The sequence below is a fragment of the Astatotilapia calliptera genome, chromosome 14 (genome assembly GCF_964374335.1).
Source record: "Astatotilapia calliptera chromosome 14, fAstCal68.1, whole genome shotgun sequence".
NCBI classification, from domain to species: Eukaryota; Metazoa; Chordata; class Actinopteri; order Cichliformes; family Cichlidae; genus Astatotilapia; species Astatotilapia calliptera.
In genome coordinates, this window is record NC_137435.1 from 12,050,001 (window position 1) to 12,069,073 (window position 19,073).

General features: G+C 39.4%; 1 protein-coding gene across 1 annotated transcript in view; it reads right to left on the bottom strand.

The window, feature by feature from the left end:
* Positions 1 to 13,436, bottom strand: part of slc47a3 (solute carrier family 47 member 3) — a 22,221-nt gene extending 8,785 nt beyond the window's left edge. Inside the window, exons 1-8 of the mRNA XM_026191750.2 lie at positions 13,106 to 13,436; positions 9,750 to 9,851; positions 9,588 to 9,656; positions 9,355 to 9,503; positions 9,223 to 9,265; positions 8,579 to 8,623; positions 5,696 to 5,793; positions 5,484 to 5,581 (exon numbers count right to left, since the gene is read on the bottom strand). Of these exons, the coding sequence (XP_026047535.2) occupies positions 5,484 to 5,581; positions 5,696 to 5,793; positions 8,579 to 8,623; positions 9,223 to 9,265; positions 9,355 to 9,503; positions 9,588 to 9,656; positions 9,750 to 9,851; positions 13,106 to 13,237 (736 nt within the window). The 5' untranslated portion in view covers positions 13,238 to 13,436. The remainder of the gene's footprint in view (positions 1 to 5,483; positions 5,582 to 5,695; positions 5,794 to 8,578; positions 8,624 to 9,222; positions 9,266 to 9,354; positions 9,504 to 9,587; positions 9,657 to 9,749; positions 9,852 to 13,105) is intronic.
* Between the last annotated feature and the right edge of the window lie 5,637 nt (positions 13,437 to 19,073).

Here is a 19,073-nt window from a genome sequence, read left to right on the forward strand (position 1 = left end):
AAAGCGCCAGAGTCCAAATTGGGATTACTTTGAATATGACTGTGTTTTGGATAAAGCTAGTGTCTTGTAGTGGAAAGAGACAAATTATGAGGGACATTTATAAAGGGAAAAAACCTTAAAGTGCACTTGAAAAGCTCACACAAGAAGGCTAACCTAGCTTACCTTGAAAATGTAAGGGAGCACACTCAACCCTCATCCCCAGAAAACAGAAGCTAACCCCAGGCAAGGCAGCGTGATGCATCCCGAGACAACAGGACGGGGATATCTACATAACTGTGTGAGTCAATTGCCTCCACAAAGTTTATCAATTCACTTGAACCAAAATTACGAACACCCGGTGCTGCAAGAGTTAATAGTCTCAATACCCACGGATAAGCACAAGAGCATGACTGATATGATGAAACTGGGATTTTGTTACACTTAATTATTGCAGACACAACTAAAACTAAACTGAAACTAATCAAAACTAAACTGAAACTAAGGACTTAAAAAAAATAAAAATAAAAACTAAACTAAACTAGCAAACAATTTGTAAAAACTAATTACATCGGATATAAAATTGAAAATCTGAAGTCAAAGCTAAATAATAATAAAAACTAATGAAAATTGCAAAACTATTAAAACCCTGGTCCAGACTAAGATGGCGTTGGACATCTTCAGGGCGGAAAAGGGTTGGTGTGACCAAGGTGTGGTTTGGCTTGTTGTATGTATATTTTGAGATCATATGGCTCTGGATGGACCAGTTACCAGGGCATGGAAGGAGGACAGACTCATTAAATGAGGAGAAGGATTTTTCTGGGATTGGAGATCCTCTGGGTGAGTGGTTGACTAAAAGCATGCATAAAATAAAAGCTATTTTTTGTTATTGATTGGTAATAGATTGATAATTGGCCACATTTACAGCTGTATTGATTTGTTGTGGACGTAGTCTACTTCATGTTTAGGCACTCTAATTAACAGATTAAAAATAGTGACATTAAAGGAAGAGTATGCAGCGCCACCCTGTCAGACGCCAGTGACGGTGGGGCTCATTGATGAATCAGGTGAGCTGCATTCATGGCTGAATCAAAACTAAGTTTCCCCTGCTGTGGTCAGTGAGGGAAAAACAGAGGGAAATAAAATTGAAAGAGGCATTTATAAACGTTTATGTGTCAAGTTTATAAATGGGATAAAAAGGGGGTGTTTTACTGTTATTTCAGCATCAGCATTATTATTACATCAGAATCATATAACAAGCATTGCATTAAACATTTCTTGAAGCTTTTGACATTACATTAACATTTGTATTACGGTGATTGTTATAACCTCAGGTTAATCTTCTATTTACAGGTGTTGGGATAATCATATGATCTTTCATTGCAGGTGTAAACATGATCATTTTTATACATATTGCAGTCTGTTGCTCATTATAGAGTTGTGCTCAAGTTAATAAGGGTTAAAAGCTACAGTCAACGCGATGTTTGGCTGATCTATGGAGTGGAGTGACTTCGAGCATAGAAGGCCGCACGCGCTTACATAACACTGATATCATGTTTTTCTTGGTGATCTTTTATTCAGTTATATCTTTTGCTAAGTTTTAAGTAGTGGCAGTTAATTAAACGACATTCATTTAATCTTACATACCTGATTCAGAGCATTACACACAGATCAACTTAACAATCTGCAAAACCTTGTAGTTGCAATGTTGTGTCTCCATAAGGGACAGTTGGCTCCAGGAGATAAGTGGGAGTCAGTGCCTGTCCTCGAGAAGGAGAGAACATTCCTTTGCTGTGTCAAAAGTAGTCAACAAGTTCATATTCAAGTGAAGTTCATATTAATGCAGGTTTTGTTTCCTGGCAATTCTGCAGACGCAGGCTCTGGGCGGAGCCAGGAGTTGAACAGATCTAACATGACAATTAAATTGGTTTCATTCCCTGGCACAGGATGACAGGACTGGAGCAACGACACTGGATAGGAGAAAGTCTGATACTTTCTGAGATATGAGTTCACTAACCTTTTCTTTTAATTTTCTAGCTCCGTTGATTTGACACATGGGAATGTGTCAAAAAAAAGGGGGGGGGGGGGGAGTTGAGTTTTAACATCAAACAAGGGTTATATGAACATTTTTATGACTTCATTTGTGTTTTTGATAACTTAGGTGTGGTAAAGCTTAAGCTAATAGTGACCCAAGAGGTTTCCAGACTTTTTTTTAGAGAATCAGTGAGAAGCATAAATCATTATTTCCATGTTTAAGCATTAATCCTTGAAATGAACTGAATAGCGTTTAGATGATAAAATGCCTGTGTTCATGAGAAGCTGAGTACCACACTGGAGAGGAAACCGCGGGACAGTAGGCGGAAGGAAACACATGATTTTTGGGGGGGCAAATGTTAGGATTAAAAATGGCTAATTTGTTTTTGATGTCTTTTGTTAAAATGAGTGGTTTTAATAGTTTTCGTACACACCTTGCAAATGAGTTTGCAATGAGTTGTGACTGTAAATACCCATGAGTTGGCACTCGGTCTTTGGAAGGTCATAAGCTTCGTTCGGTGTGATGGTCCGGACTGATATATTGCAGGTATTGACTTTGAGTGCAGAGGGCTAAATGCAAACACGCTTACACACACAGAGGATATGATTAGAATAAGTCCCTGGGACATTCTGAATATTCTAAACCAATTCTGAATCACCAGAAGATCAGTAGATAACAACATTAGATTATTAGAGCTAGGAAGAGAGGTGTTTTGGTTTTCTGTCTCTTACAGAGAAAGGAACAGACACCAGACGAGGTCACAGATATACGAGGATCCTTCGCAGCAGAGACAGACACGGTGACTGCCGAGACACCAACTGGGTTCCAGTGTCATGGCGTTTGGGCTCCGATTAGTCACCTCAAAAGGATGGATCCCATAAACACAGCAATAACCATGAAGGGGTTGGTGGAAATCCAGGAACACCAGACCAACGAGGTTCGAGAGGCTCTTGGGCAAGAGGGGGACATGTTCCTGTTCCTTTTTCTGGGGGACACAGTTGTGACCCGAGGATACACAGATCGTTGTTTGAAATTGGGGCAGAATAATCCCCTGATCTGTGCAACGACTGAAGGGTTGTCTAACCCCTGAGGTTGAAGAAAGAAGAGCAGAGGATCACCCAACTGGAAGACACTGGTGGCTGCAGCAATAAAATAAAGGCTAAAAGCTCCTCGGACAGAGGTTCTAGTCTGAGTACGTCTGAAGGGTGTGAGGTAGCACCAAAATGAAGCTGTGGGAGAACTGGGGAGTGTCATCTGTACCTGCTATTGTTGTAATAATAGTTTTTCTTGCATCTGAACTGCGCAAACTCAGAGGTCATCTCACGTATGGTTCGCCCAACAGGGGGACAAAGGGCCTCAGGGGTGAGAAGAAATGAACCCGGCCACACTGGATTACAGGGTGTAGGTAAGCTCTCTATTCTAAAGAGCTCAACATGGGGAGTGTGAGATTATAATATTATTTTATGCCATGTTAGACCCCTAATTAAAGATTGTGAATTATTATGTAGTTTTAGTTTGCATTATTCTCCTGAATTAGAAGAAGGTGATAACTATTGCATTTGTTAAACTGATTTGCATTACATTAGACTGCTGATTTATTGTGAATGAATGATATTGTTTTATGATGCATGATACTGCTGAGTTATAAGAAATACTGTTTGCAGAAAGTCATCGCCTTATTTGTCTGATTAGAAGAGAACAGAACATACTGGAGTTTTCTGCCCCATCTCAGCAGGAGCAGATAAACAGGGAGCCAAGGTCGTAGCTTAGGCGCCGTGTGAGAGAAAGAATGTGAATGTTTAGGCTTTTAGGATAAGGTGGGGGCACCAGAGGCTATAAGAGTTTGATCAATGCTCCACCATTTTGAGATCTGATGCTGTCTGCGTACGGTGTCCATCTCCCACGTGTGTGATCATTAAAATCATCGTTTGACTCAACCCGGCCGGACCAGTGTTGTTATTTCGGTTTTTCCTCTTGTATCAATCCCCAATATTTGAATCTGTAACAATAGTTTTACCCTTTGTCATAGTACTGGGTGCGGTGACCCAGTGTTTGTGTTTTTCTGGTTTACGTTATATTCTCTGATTTGTCATTTTTCATGGTTTTGGTTCTCTCTATTGTTTTCTGCTTATGTTATATTTATAGTCCCTGGTCTTTAGGTTTCTGTCCCTGTGCCCTTCCTGTGCTCCATGTTCCCTCTGTTGTTTCAGTGTAAAGTCCGTGTCTTTGTGAATGTCTCTTGTTTCCTGTTTTACTTTAACGTCTCGCGTCCTATGCTAGTGTTTTCAGTTTTGCTTCCTTCCCGTCTCGTCATGTATGATTACTCCCAGCTGTGCTCTCCTTCTGCGTTTCATTCCCTTGTTATTCCTCTGTGTATTTAAACCCTGTGTTTTTCTCTGTCTGGTGTTACCCCATGTGCTGTGTGGTTCTTCTGTGAGCCTGGATTTCTTTGTCCTTAGTCTCTAGTTTCCCCGTGTTTAGTTCTTAGTTTCCAGTTTCCATGTTCAAGTTTTGGTTTTCACAAATTTATTTTATGAAGTGTTTTATCTCAGCGCAACAAAGCTGCCTTCCTTTGTTCATCCCGTCGTTCGAGTCCTGCGTTTGGATCCTCATCCTGCCTGCCACAGCAGTAAACATGACACCCTTGGACTTGTGTGCTTATGTGGCTTTGCTTAAATTTTTAATCGTCTCCACCTTTTTTTTTTTGCTCCCTTTAGGTGTTCTCATCTCTCAGTCTGTTGCTTTGGATTTTTTCATTTTGAAAAACAAGCCATTTTAGCTCCTCTCGCTGTAAGGACAACTTTGTTCTGATTTGCTGCTTAGATTAAAACAGCGGATGGTTTGGATCACCATATTTACACCCAGGCTGTATGAAAGAAATCACTTATCTTTAGCATCATAATCTAAGAGTTGAAAAGTTGAGCATTTAGAGCAGTCTGAAGTCTGGGCTTTGCTTACAGGGATTACCTAGTCTTTCAAAGTAGCCCTGTGTAATGTGAGCACTCACCAATGTCACAGTATAATAACAGAAAATAAAGTAAAATAAAATAGGTCCACTTAAAGGGAAAATAAACATGAACTTGTTATAACTCTGCTCATTTTGTTTGCAACCTGGTTGTAGGTTTTTGTTTTTTATTGCTTCTTAAATGCTTGATTCGTCAGTTCAGTCCAACTTCAGCTTCGACCTTCGGACTTTTATCTGGTGATCTGTTGACCTCATCCACCTAACCCTTCCATTAAAAGTCACTACATCCAGCTGTCATCATGACAATAGTTAAAATAATAGTCTTTCTCAGACATGTTTATGTTTTCTTTAAACGCTTCTAACAAGTTGTTCATTTTGTAATTGTGTAAAAACAACTTATATTTTATATAGTTAAAGGTTTCTGTTAGTTGTTAATCATTGTTAAACTCATTTGGGTTTCTCTTAATATTAAAAATAACCAGTATCCAGTGTATATGCAGTACTCACCTCCCCAAGTGGCCTTATGAAGTCCTTTCCATATGATATAAGCAAAGAGGATTCCAGCCATTAAGAACTCAGAAATGGCATTGGCTATTGCAGAACCTCTGTAAAGATTATTTCAATGTGTCGTGTTGGTTATACAGTATGTGATGATGTCAGCTGATACCACTAAAGACGATATTAACGAAGTCATGTGCAATCCAATAAAACAAACTCACGCAACTCCAAGGTTTAACGGGAAGAGGACGATGTAGTTGATGAGTGCATTTAGAAGATTGACAACAAAGCCTGTGATGACCTGTGGCCATATAATGCCCTAAAACAGAAATGCAACAAGTTTATTTTAATTAGGAAATGGCGAAATGACAGGCCAGATAGACTGGGTAAAATAAGTATTGAACACGTCACCAATATACTAAGTAAATATATTTGTAAAGCTGCTATTGCCATGAAATTCTCACTATATGTCAGCAACAACCCATCCAATCAACAAACGCAAAGAAATCAAACCATAGATGTCCATGCGTTCGGTTTTAAGTAACAATGAGAAATGACACAGGGAAAAACTACTGAACACATGAAGAAAGGGAGGTTTAAAAAGGCATGGACAGTCATGACACCAGCTGAAATCAACCCTGTCACTTCTGGTTCAGTCCCAACTAACTGCTTATAAGTAGTATCTCATTTCCAAGGTGTCACACAAGAATCATCTCATGATGGGTAAAGCTAATGGACTCTCTCGAGCCCCTCCCAACCTTATTGTTGCAAATCATATTGATTGCGCTGGTTACAGCAGAATTTCTGAACTACTGACGTTTCCGATGAGCACTGTTGGGGCCATAATCTGGAAGAGGAAAGAACAAAATTTTTACCATGAACAGGTGCTAGCCGCAGGATTTCAGACAGAGGAGTGAAAAGAATTATCAGAAGAGTTGTCTAAGAGCCAAGCACCACTTGTGGAGAGCTACAGAAAGACCTTTAATCAACTGGTACAACTATTTCAAATCAATAAGTAATGCACTCAACCACCATGCCCTGTATGCATGCTTACCACATACAGGGAGTGCAGAATTATTAGGCAAATGAGTATTTTGTCCACATCATCCTCTTCATGCATGTTGTCTTACTCCAAGCTGTATAGGCTCAAAAGCCTACTACCAATTAAGCATATTAGGTGATGTGCATCTCTGTAATGAGAAGGGGTGTGGTCTAATGACATCAACACCCTATATCAGGTGTGCATAATTATTAGGCAACGTCCTTTCCTTCGGCAAAATGGGTCAAAAGAAGGACTTGACAGGCTCAGAAAAGTCAAAAATAGTGAGATATCTTGCAGAGGGATGCAGCAGTCTCAAAATTGCAAAGCTTCTGAAGCGTGATCATCGAACAATCAAGCGTTTCATTCAAAATAGTCAACAGGGTCGCAAGAAGCGTGTGGAAAAACCAAGGCACAAAATAACTGCCCATGAACTGAGAAAAGTCAAGCGTGCAGCTGCCAAGATGCCACTTGCCACCAGTTTGGCCATATTTCAGAGCTGCAACATCACTGGAGTGCCCAAAAGCACAAGGTGTGCAATACTCAGAGACATGGCCAAGGTAAGAAAGGCTGAAAGACGACCACCACTGAACAAGACACACAAGCTGAAACGTCAAGACTGGGCCAAGAAATATCTCAAGACTGGTTTTTCTAAGGTTTTATGGACTGATGAAATGAGAGTGAGTCTTGATGGGCCAGATGGATGGGCCCGTGGCTGGATTGGTAAAGGGCAGAGAGCTCCAGTCCGACTCAGACGCCAGCAAGGTGCAGGTGGAGTACTGGTTTGGGCTGGTATCATCAAAGATGAGCTTGTGGGGCCTTTTCGGGTTGAGGATGGAGTCAAGCTCAACTCCCAGTCCTACTGCCAGTTTCTGGAAGACACCTTCTTCAAGCAGTGGTACAGGAAGAAGTCTGCATCCTTCAAGAAAAACATGATTTTCATGCAGGACAATGCTCCATCACACGCGTCCAAGTACTCCACAGCGTGGCTGGCAAGAAAGGGTATAAAAGAAGAAAAACTAATGACATGGCCACCTTGTTCACCTGATCTGAACCCCATTGAGAACCTGTGGTCCATCATCAAATGTGAGATTCACAAGGAGGGAAAACAGTACTCCTCTCTGAACAGTGTCTGGGAGGCTGTGGTTGCTGCTGCATGCAATGTTGATGGTGAACAGATCAAAACACTGACAGGATCCATGGATGGCAGGCTTTTGAGTGTCCTTGCAGAGAAAGGTGGCTATATTGGTCGCTGATTTGTTTTTGTTTTGTTTTTGAATGTCAGAAATGTATATTTGTGAATGTGGAGATGTTATATTGGTTTCACTGGTAAAAATAAATAATTGAAATGGGTATATTTGTTTTTTGTTAAGTTGCCTAATAATTATGCACAGTAATAGTCACCTGCACACACAGATATCCCCCTAAAATAGCTAAAACTAAAAACTACTTCCACAAACATTCAGCTTTGATATTAATGAGTTTTTTGGGTTCATTGAGAACATGGTTGTTGTTCAATAATAACATTATTCCTCAAAAATACAACTTGCCTAATAATTTTGCACTCCCTGTATTGCTGAAGAAACAGCATGTTGAAGCATGTTTAAAGTTTGCTGAACAACATTTAGACAACCTGCGTTCATACTTTTATCCTGTGTCAAAAGCTCACCTTTGGAAAAATTTTACTTAAAAAATTGGTGATGTGTTCAATACTTATTTTACCCGCTGTACATGACATCATTACAGTTTTCCACCAACAGACAAAAGGATGATTAAATATCTGACTGATTTCCTGTAATCAAAAACAGCAGTTTGCAGTGTTTGTCAAGTAAAGTGAATCATAGTTTTATTGACATGAAAGGGCTCAAAGAGCTCTGATCTCCTTGCTATCTGTATGTGGACACCATCAATCATTAAACATTGTAGCCAGTAGGACTGGAGTCTCACTTACAGACACATATTGTATATTCAATCCACTCTATCATTTTGCGGATAAAAGACGAACACAATCTGTATACCCTGCGATCCAAACAGTATTATTCAAAATAATCATGGAGATATTTACCTGGTTTTGCAGATATCTTGTTTCTAATGAGTACATGAATGCAGCCTGTGGCACACAGAAACACACACACACCAAAAAAATAAAAACAGAAAGAAAAGAACAACATAGTCTGAGTTGCAATTATTTGAAACATTTTATTCTAATGTGATTAGACTGGGACTCGTCCTGTTTGGTAGTGACAGCTTGTTACATCATCAAATACACCTGTACAAGGGGGAAAATAAGTAGAGCTATGCTGTACTAGGTAAGTTAACCAACTAAGTAAGTGTCCAGCAGAGACTTTATAGACTCATTGATTTCTACTTAAAATAACGCGATCACTACCCACTTAAAAAACAGGGTTGAATTTATCTAGCTGACTAGTTAGCCCACTTTGGAAAAGATTTTACTGTGGGGATATTTGATTTCTGTGTCTGGGATTAGCAAGGCCTCCTTTTTGTAGGTGTATTTTTATTTGGAAGAGTGACTCTAAATCTATCTTAAAACATTAATAAAAGGGACATGCAAGGAACAATCAGGTCAGCCTCCAAGGAGATGCATGTCACCCTCTTCCTCTCTCCCACTTAGATGACTTTCCACTTGGTTCAATTTTGTGGCTTTTGTGTTGCACACACACATGCACACTTAGCCTTAGACATACTTACAGGAAGTGCGGGCATAAAGATCTTCACATACATCTGACACAACCTTGAAAGAGAGAGAGACTGATTTTATCCCATCAAAATGAACACACATTTTAAAATTCAAGAAAGCATTAGCGGATTGTGACGGCTGACCTTGCCACCTCTGGTTCTTGTCTGACAGCCAGCAGAATCGGCTCTGTGTTAATAAAGATGGCCCAGCAGGGGAAGCAGGCCAGGAGCAAAATGAGGATGGCCCGCTGCAGAATAACTCCAATTTTCAGCAGGTTATGGCTTCCAAAGGTCTAAAAGCACAGAACAGTTTAGTCTGCCATTACTATTGTTAAGCACCGATGATAAATTATTTGTGATGGATCAAAGATTCGCACCTGAGAAACCAGAGTATCACATGCTGATGCCAAACCACTACCAATAGATATACCTGTAACATTAATAACCTGGAAATACATTAGAAAACATTGGTGGATTGGATGTCACTTTTCTATTGGTTTAATGACTTAATAAAAGGTGAGTGTTTGAATTTCACTTACTGCAATGGCCAGAGACACTCCTGCCAGCTCTGTCTTCCCCAGATGGCCACAAAATATTGTACTTACAAGGCTCAAGGAAAAATTCATGAGCTGGGATATCATCTGATAAGGAAATTCGAAATTAATTAAAAGTTGCCAGGGCAACAAAAACAGCTATTAAAAACTAGTAATTTACAGCGCAAGCGGCCAATTTGTTCTGTACGATATATACCATACCATACCACCTTTATTTATAAAGCACTTTAACATAAAACCAGAGTTCACAAAGCTGTACATGCTAATAGCATAAGTGAAGAAAATTAAAATGAGATAAGATAAAATAAATAACTAAAAAACTAAAATAAATTGAAACATGTTAAAACAAATTGAGTCAACCCCTCTAATCAATGCCAAAGGCTTCAGCGAATAAATATGTTTTAAGAAGACTTTTAAATTCCGAGAGAGAAGAGGCCTGCCTAACATGCAAGGGTAGATCATTCCACAACTTTGGAGCAACTACAGCAAAAGCACGATCACCTTTAAATTTATACTTAGTTTTCGGTACCTTAAGGAGCTGCTGATTGGCGGACCTAAGGGAACGGGCAGGTGTAAATGGTTGTAGTAGCTCCGAGAGGTAGGGGGGGCCCAGGCCATTAAGAGATTTAAAAGCAAATAAGAGAATTTTAAAAACAATCCTAAAATGTACAGGTAGCCAGTGGAGTGAAATTAAAATTGGGGTAATGTGCTCAAACTTTTTTGTTCCAGTTAAAAGACGTGCTGCAGCATTTTGCACAACCTGCAGGCGCCTAATGGACGCATCACTAACCCCAAAATAAAGTGCATTACAATAATTCAGCCTAGAAGTAACAAAGGCATGGATTACTGTCTCAAAATGCTGTTTCGATAAGATGGGCTTTATTTTGGCTAATTCCCTCAAATGAAAAAAGCTAGATCTTACAACAGCTCTGACCTGGCTTTCAAGTTTAAGATTTGCCTCTATTTTAACTCCCAGATTAGTGATGACTGGTTTAACATACTGTGCCAGTGAACCAAGATCTATAGTAGTGGCCTCAGAAGCGCCACCAAAAACCATCACTTCTGTTTTCTGTTCATTAAAATGTAAAAAGTTCAAAGCCATCCAGGCCCTTATTTCATCAAGGCATCTGAGCAGCGGGTCTACTGAGAAACCATTTATCTTTTTAAGTGGGAAATAAATCTGGGAGTCATCGGCATAGCAGTGGAAAGAAATCCCATGTTTCCTGAAAATAGACCCAAGGGGTAGGAGATATAGAGAGAAAAGAAGCGGGCCTAAAACTGAACCCTGTGGGACCCCACATTGAAGAGAAGCAGCAGAGGATACAAACTCCCCTAGTTTCAGAGAGAAAGTTCGCTCTGCCAAATAGGATCTGAGCCACTGCAGTGCGGTACTCCGCATACCCACCAACTGCTCTAAACGGGAAATTAAAATATTATGATCCACTGTATCAAAAGCAGCAGTTAAATCTAACAGCACAATAATAACACAGTCACCTGAGTCATTTGCCAAAAACACATCATTAAAAACTCTTAAAAGGGCAGATTCGGTACTATCTAAAGCTTTAAAACCAAATTGGAAAACTTCTAAAATACCGTGTTCTTCTAGGAAGGACATTAATTGCTTGTAAACTACCTTTTCAAGAATCTTTGAGATAAAAGGCAGTTTGGAAATAGGTCTGTAATTTGCAATAATATCAGGATCAAGAGCAGGTTTCTTGAGTAGAGGCTGAATCACTGCATGTTTGAGATTGACAGGTACAACACCAGAGGACAGACTACAATTTACAATGGATTGTACAACTGATGCTATAGTGAGAAAAACCTCTTTGAAAAATCGAGGAGGGAGAGCATCATAAGGGGAACCTGAGGGCTTCATGTGAGCAACCAACTCCTGCAGGCAGAGCAAGGAAACTGGCTCGAACCTGTCAAAGACAGCAGAACTAGGGACAGGGGTAGAAGGGTCGAGAACGGACTGGGAAGTCTGCGTTTTGACAGATAGCACTTTATCAATAAAAAAGTGTAGGAAGTTTTCACAAATTTCCTGAGAAGACTCGACACCAGCAGTCTGTGGAGCATGAAGGACCATGTCAATAGTCTTGAATAAGACATGAGGCTTACGACAGTTTGCCTGAATAATATCAGCAAAATGTTTCCTCTTAGCATCTTTTACAGTTTTCTGGTAAGAATTCCAGTAATCTTGTAACATTTGGTATGACACCTGAAGTTGATCCTTCTTCCATTTACGTTCAGCTCTCCTACACTTTCTTCTGGCAGCCCGGGTGTCTTCATTCAGCCAGGGTTCAGATTTGGCTTTTACTTGCCTAAGCTTAAAGGGGGCCACTGAATCTAAAGCAGTTTGGCAGACAGAGTAAAACCACGTACTCAGCTCTTCTGTATCATTGCATATGAAATCAGGAAGGCCGCCGTTCTGATTAAAAACAATAGAGAACTGTCCAGCAGAGGAAGGGTTAAAAAATACGACAGCTCCTAGCAGCAACAGGAGGAAGATTAACTTTGGTACAAGGAAGGAAAACCTCAAACAGGACAGGCCTATGGTCTGACCATACAACATCACAAACCTCTAAGTTAGAGACAGGTAAATTGTGAGTTAAAAGAAGATCCAACGTTTGCCCATATTTTTGTGTAGGCACAGACACAGGTTGCACAAGATCAAAAGAGTCAATAAGATTTAAAAAGTCCTTTGCCATTGGCTTGTCAGGGCAGCACACATGAATATTGAAGTCCCCAATAATAAGGACATGATCATATTTGGGCATAATTTCAGCCAACAGATCAGAAAAGTCATTTAAGAAGTTCTTATTGTATTTTGGGGGTCTGTAAACCACAGCACAGAGCACTGAGTGAGAGCGACCTAGCTCAAACATGCTCAGTTCAAAGCTACTAGGTGAGGTTGATAATGGCAGTGGTTTACATTTATACTGCTTCTTAAAAACAACCGCTAGTCCTCCTCCTCTGCCTGATATTCGAGGAGAGTTTAAAAAGCAGCAGTCATCAGGTAAGAGATCTGTGAAAGCGCTGGACTCACCGGCCCTCAACCATGTCTCAGTTATACAGAGGAAATCCAGTCCTTGGGTCATAAATAAATCCCTTAAAATAAAAGTTTTATTACTCAGCGATCTAGTGTTCACCAATCCAAACCTGGTGGAGGTCAGCGTGTTCGGTATTTATATTTATATATATCGGTATTAATCAATGACTGTAGAAAACAGTCAAAATCTTGGTATTAATCCACGTAATCAAATGCCAATGTATTATTTTAAGTTTTTATTTTTTATTATACTGATTACTGACCACCGTCTATTTAAATACAGGGTACTTACCACTGGTACTGAAAGTTTTGACAGCTCTTTTATTTCGCTCTTGTAACCAACAGGAACCAGCGTGCGGATTCTCTTTAATATAAAACATTCCCTCCATGAGGAAATAGGTGCGCTCTCTGCCTCGGTATCCATGTTTCCGTGGGGAGGGGGAAAATGTCTTTCTGTATTGACCGCTGTATTTATGCTGCTGTTGAACTTGAACCTCTTCCGGTGAGTCAATGATCTCTGTCAGTGTTTAGCATTAATGATGAAAGTGGTTGAAAGTTTGCTTTATGAGCCGCGTGAGAGGAGCTCACGTCAAGCGCTTCCCGTAAAGTCAGCTGGTCTTGACGTCGAAAAATGAATTGGGAACTGCTTTGACCACACGTTTTGTGAGCCTTCAAAGGCTGTCCACGTGTTTATGAATCGTGTGGATTGCACCACAATGGTCCCCCCCCCCCCCCCCCACACACACACACACACACACAAACACACACAAACATACTAATGATGGCTGGAGAAGAGAGTTTGGCTCTGTTGGTACTAAGCTAGTTTAGCATAACGGCGCATATCTTGCGCTCTGACAATCAGGATAAGCGGTCACAAAGAGGGTCTCCCGTGCGCGTTTACATGAAGGCGCTGGTTATCAGTATCTGGGCAGTCTAAGAGTAGCGTTTTACAGATCAGATCCCTTTAAGTGCCATCTACACGTCATCACAGACATTATTAGATGATGATAAAAGTTGATTAAACATCTATAAAGAACATAAGAACTCATAACAGCAAAATCCAACACTGTTACATGCAGTTAATGATGCGTAAAATCGCTGAGTGCTGCTGTTCATTTCTAGGCTGTACATTAGAGCTTTAACACTTTAACCTGGATCCATTAAAATGTACTGTCCCAATAAGAGAGACGCTTGAGTTTGTCACAGATCAAAGTGAAACGTTTGACTGATTTAACAGGTATTCTTGACGTGTATTCTGTGTTTCCAACAATTACTTTGTAGCAAATTGGAATAAAGTAGAACAACATTTTACATATTTTGTGCATCGCCAAATGAATGCACGCACATACTCGTCAAAATTGGATTAAGGGTTTGAGAGTAAAGTTTCAATATAAAAACAGAATTCAAGCACAGGCTTATTCTATATCAAATTTGATATGCAGTCCTGTATCCTGTTGTAGGATCATATTTTAATGCTTCTAGGACAGTAAAACTGCTGTGCAATTATTTGCTGCCAACAGACAAAAATAAAGGCATGTAATAATTTATATTTATTGCTGATGCTACAAAGTTACACAAAAACTTTAGACTTGACTGAAAATATTTAGATCCTCCTACTCCCCAGGGATGGGATGCTACTTTAGAATAATTGGTTAGTGGATGGTGATTTCATATTCCATCCATGATTTTACCCCCGCCCCCCCTCCCCAAAAAGGTCATTTTGAATTTGATGGCAGCAAAATGTCTCAGAGAACTGGGATAAGGCTGTGTTTACCACTGTGTAGCATCCCCTCTTCTTATAAACGTCAGGGAGCTGAGGAGACCAACTGTTGTGCCTTTTGGAAAGAAACATTGTCCCATTCTCGTTTGACACAGGACTCTTCAGTTCGGTGTCTTCTTTGTTGTATTTTTCGTTTCATGATGCCTCAAATATTTATAGATGCAATATGTGGCTTAGTACTGCCTTGTTCAAATATGCAAGGTCTGAAGCCTGAAAAAGGTCATCCCTGAGAGCATATGGCCTTTTTTTTAAAATACAGTACCACCTGTGGCCCAAACATTTTCAACCTTGTCCCTTGTGGACAGAAATTTCTCCAGATAGATGATGATGGCATTTTAGTCTTCACAGTTTCACATTGAGGAACATTATTTACATATTAATGTTTTTTTGTTGTTGCTTTTTTTTTTTTTTTTTTTTTACAATTTGTTGATACAGATTTTTCTTTGTTTGTTTGCTTTTTCTTTACTTCAGATAAACTGTGCCTCTGTAAGATGTTTTTTTAATATCCCATAATGTTGCTGACCAGTTGCGAGATGTTCCTCCAGCCGTTTCTTTTACATATTACTCACTTTTCCAGCCTTTTGTTGCTCCCACTCCAACTTTTTTGAGATGTATGACTGCCATCAAATGCAAAATGACATAATAGTTTTCATGAAATACTAAAATATTTAATTTTAAAGCTTTGATGTGTTTTCTTAGTCTACTGTGAATAAAATATGAGTTTAGGAGATTTACAAATCATTGCATTTTGTTCTTATTTACATTTTACACAGCATTCTAACAGTCACATACAGATATAGAGGGTACTGTAAAACAAGCTGGACAAAACTGTTTGGGTGTAGGGGAGATGATATAGAAGAAAAGATGGTTCTGCTGAGGGTATAAACCTGTGGTTATACCTTTGTCAGTGCCTCAACTGCTCTGTGGACCAGCTAAGGTCAACATTATTCTGCTGCAGTAAATCTACTTTACATTAAGGTCATTTGACGGTTTCAAGGCCAAATAATTGCAATAGTGAGCTGGATGGCCAGCTGGAACTCTATTTCCATGTTTAGTAATGTTCTGGTCAGACCCTTAGAAGCTTTCTTTCTTCCTTTCTTAAGTAAGTGGTATACATACAGTACACCGAGACGTAATTTTGCCTGTTGTTTGATTGTGCATTGCACCACCAGATGGAGCCATTTACTGTGTTCCTATTTAAGCTTGTGGTTTTTAAGAAAAGCATGTTTCAGTGCATTTTAAAGTTCTCATACTTACATAGTATGTTAAAATGTAGATATTGGATACATTATATTTAGCTTTGTAAGCCTCTTTGAATAACGACTAAAGCTTAAATCATATCAAGACTTTTTATTTATTGAGTTTACCAGGATTTATAAATTGCAATTAGACCTACTTATGACACCAATATCAGAGTAAAAGTGATACAAAAAATATATTTTGCTTCTTCGTTGGATAAATAATAACGTTTGATCAAGGTTTTGTGAATTCATTTTGTGAAAAATGTATTTTTGTGTGTGTTCGTTCCTTAAATTACATCACCTTGTAGCCAGAAATTTGTAGTTGTTTAAAGGCATCTTGGAAAGAATCTGGTCCATAACCATATTTTGTATTGTCCTGAGGAAGATAAAGGTAAAACACTGGTGTATTAAATATAATTATGTGGTTTTTCAAATTCTAAAAGGAGACGCTGGGTACAATGAGATCTAATCCATCTCACGCAGGTTTGATCCCTATGACAAATGCAGGGCTATATTCTGGCTAGACTGACATTATTCTGGCCACAAAAGCACAAAAACAATCACAAAGTTCTCTTTCACAATAGCGTCCAAGATTAAAACTGCCAACAACATGTTTTTTGCACTGAAATAGCTCAGTATTAGTGATCTGGGTCTGTGGGTCTGAAGGAAAGATATCATCGGTTAAGGGAACTTTGGGACAGATGTGAGTGCTCTTTGGTCATCAATATGTCTGAGCTTTGACATGCAGAGAAAAAACAGTCGGGCAACTTTGAATCAGCTTACTGTAAATCTCAATCTTGGATTCAATTGGCCTTTTAGTTTCATGAAAGCAGTCAACTGAGAACTTCAGAGAAAGGGACACAATAGTAGGGTTGCAGTGCCACAACCTCTTATTACACCTAAAAATGCCCTTTTTGTGAGTGAAGCGGTGCAAAGAACACATGAACTGTGGTCATATAGCCCAATGAGTCATCTGTCAGCCTGTTTTGAGCACATGGTTTATTTTTTGTCGAGCGGTACCTCGAATTCATCCGTCAGAAGGTACAGTAGACACCAAGACACCAGAAAACATGGAGGTACTCTAAAAAAAGACAATACTCTAAACATCAGTCTCATTACAGTATAGTCCTTGCGAATGACAGTGCCCTTAACACTAACAAGCTCATGACCTTTAAATATTTTGACATGCTCGCCCAGATTAACATTCCCAAGTGTACTGGGCTAAAGGTGACCCAGATTCGATCCTTTTTCTGCATAATGTTAGCAATATTTTTGACATACTATGACTCTGAGACTGTTAATGAAGAACTTTAACGCATTATAAACAAAATAATGAATATTTAAAATTTTGGCAAAGGTAAAAGTTAGATAGTAAACCAGACAGACAGTAATTGATTATCCAGATTACTCAAATGAATATTTGGGAGTAGCTCTATAGCTACTTACTTGTGTGCTTGTATTCTCCAAATAAATTCATACCCAAGTTCAGTGAAATGCAAACTTTCTCAGCCTTGGCTCTCTTTAGCACTTTCTAAACCAATAAACAGAGTAAGCGAAACAGGTTTCTGGGCTCTTGGAGGCTATTTTGAATAGCCTGAATCTGTAAAAGCATTTTCCACTGTCCATCTATAGATTTAATTTGAGTGAGACCTTTCTTGTAACATTTTGACTTCTTTTCCACAAATGAGGTGTCTAACACTGAACTGGTTTCACGCACTTCACCAAGAAAAAGACTAGTAGTGTCACCACAAAATTGCTAGGCCAAGTGTTATAACCACTGAAGTCAGTGGCTATGGGAGAGGCTACTGCAAGAGATATAATTTCCAGATGGCTTTCAGCAGATTTTCTCTACCGTGATTTTTCTTCTCATGGAAATTTTCCCTACTTTTGCTGCATAATGCTACGTGATCCTGCATCACATTAGATTCTCAAACCCATCCAACTGTGTGATAGTTCTCAAAAGACACCAAGAGAGACTAGCCCACCACAAGGATAGTTTGTGGAAATTGTGTACTAGCGAACAGAAATTGTTCTGAGGACTTAAAAATTGTAGTTAAATTGGTATTATGAAGTGTACTTAATAACAGGTTTAGACTGAGGCATATTTAATATTTCATGAAAAAAATAGCAATAACCCATCTCCAAAAACTTGGGATAGACCAACAATAAGCTGAAAAGTAAGTGCTACTAAAAAAAGAAAGCCCTGGAGAATAACATTTCAATTAAATAGTTTATAAATGCCATCAGGTGTCATGGTTCGGAGTTTTGACCGTGTTTTGAGTTTTTGTGCTTCGTGCTTCCCTGTGAAGTCCGTCTTGTCTCCATGTTTAGTTGCCTGTTTCTCCAGTCATGTCTCTGTGTGGGTTTTCTCTCCCTTTCGCCCTCTCCATTCCTCGCTCTTTCAGCCTTGTCCCCCCTGCTCTTATCTCTGTCTCATTCCTCTGTTCCCTGTATTTAGTCAGCCGTGTTTCCTTGCTGTTTCCTCTCTGCCCTGATTCCCTCTGTTATATATATCGCCTGTGTCTCCTCCTGTGTGTTCTGTCAGTTAGTTTAGATTTCTAGAGCCTTCCCAGTTTTAGTTAGTGTGTTTTGTAATCAGCCGTTAGCTACCTTTAAGTTTAGTTTTTGTCTTTGAGTCCTAGATTTTGTGTCCTATCCTGCCTTGCCTCACACTGTGTTCTGTGTGAAATCTGTGTGCAAGGAACAAGTTAAAAAATGACAATCACATTAGGAGCAACCATGATTCTTTAATGGAAATCACTGCATGAATTCAGGAATGCTTCCAGAAATCACTGTCTGTGAACACAGTTCAATGTGCCATCCAGAAATCGAGAATAAAACTCTAGTATGCAAAGAAGCCGCCATGATCTAGAAATGCATTTGTCTTGTCTTGGCCAAATGAACTAAAGCACAGTGGAAAACTGTTCTGTCATCGGATGAACCAGAATTTAAAATGTGAAACCCTGCATTCTTTGGATTTAAGAGGAGAGGGACTATCCATGTTGTTATCAACATTCAGTTCAAAAGCATGCATCTCCGATGGCATGAGGGTGCATTATCGCCTTTAGAGTTGGCAGCTTGCAGATCTAGAAAGGCCCCATCAATGTGTATATACTGTATATTTATTATCTCACTCTTATTGCCTGTTTATGCCCTGTCCTTATGTTAAACGTCATGCTATTACAACAGCTAGCTTAATAGCTATGCTTAACCTGACCTGCCTACAAATCAGACCTTTC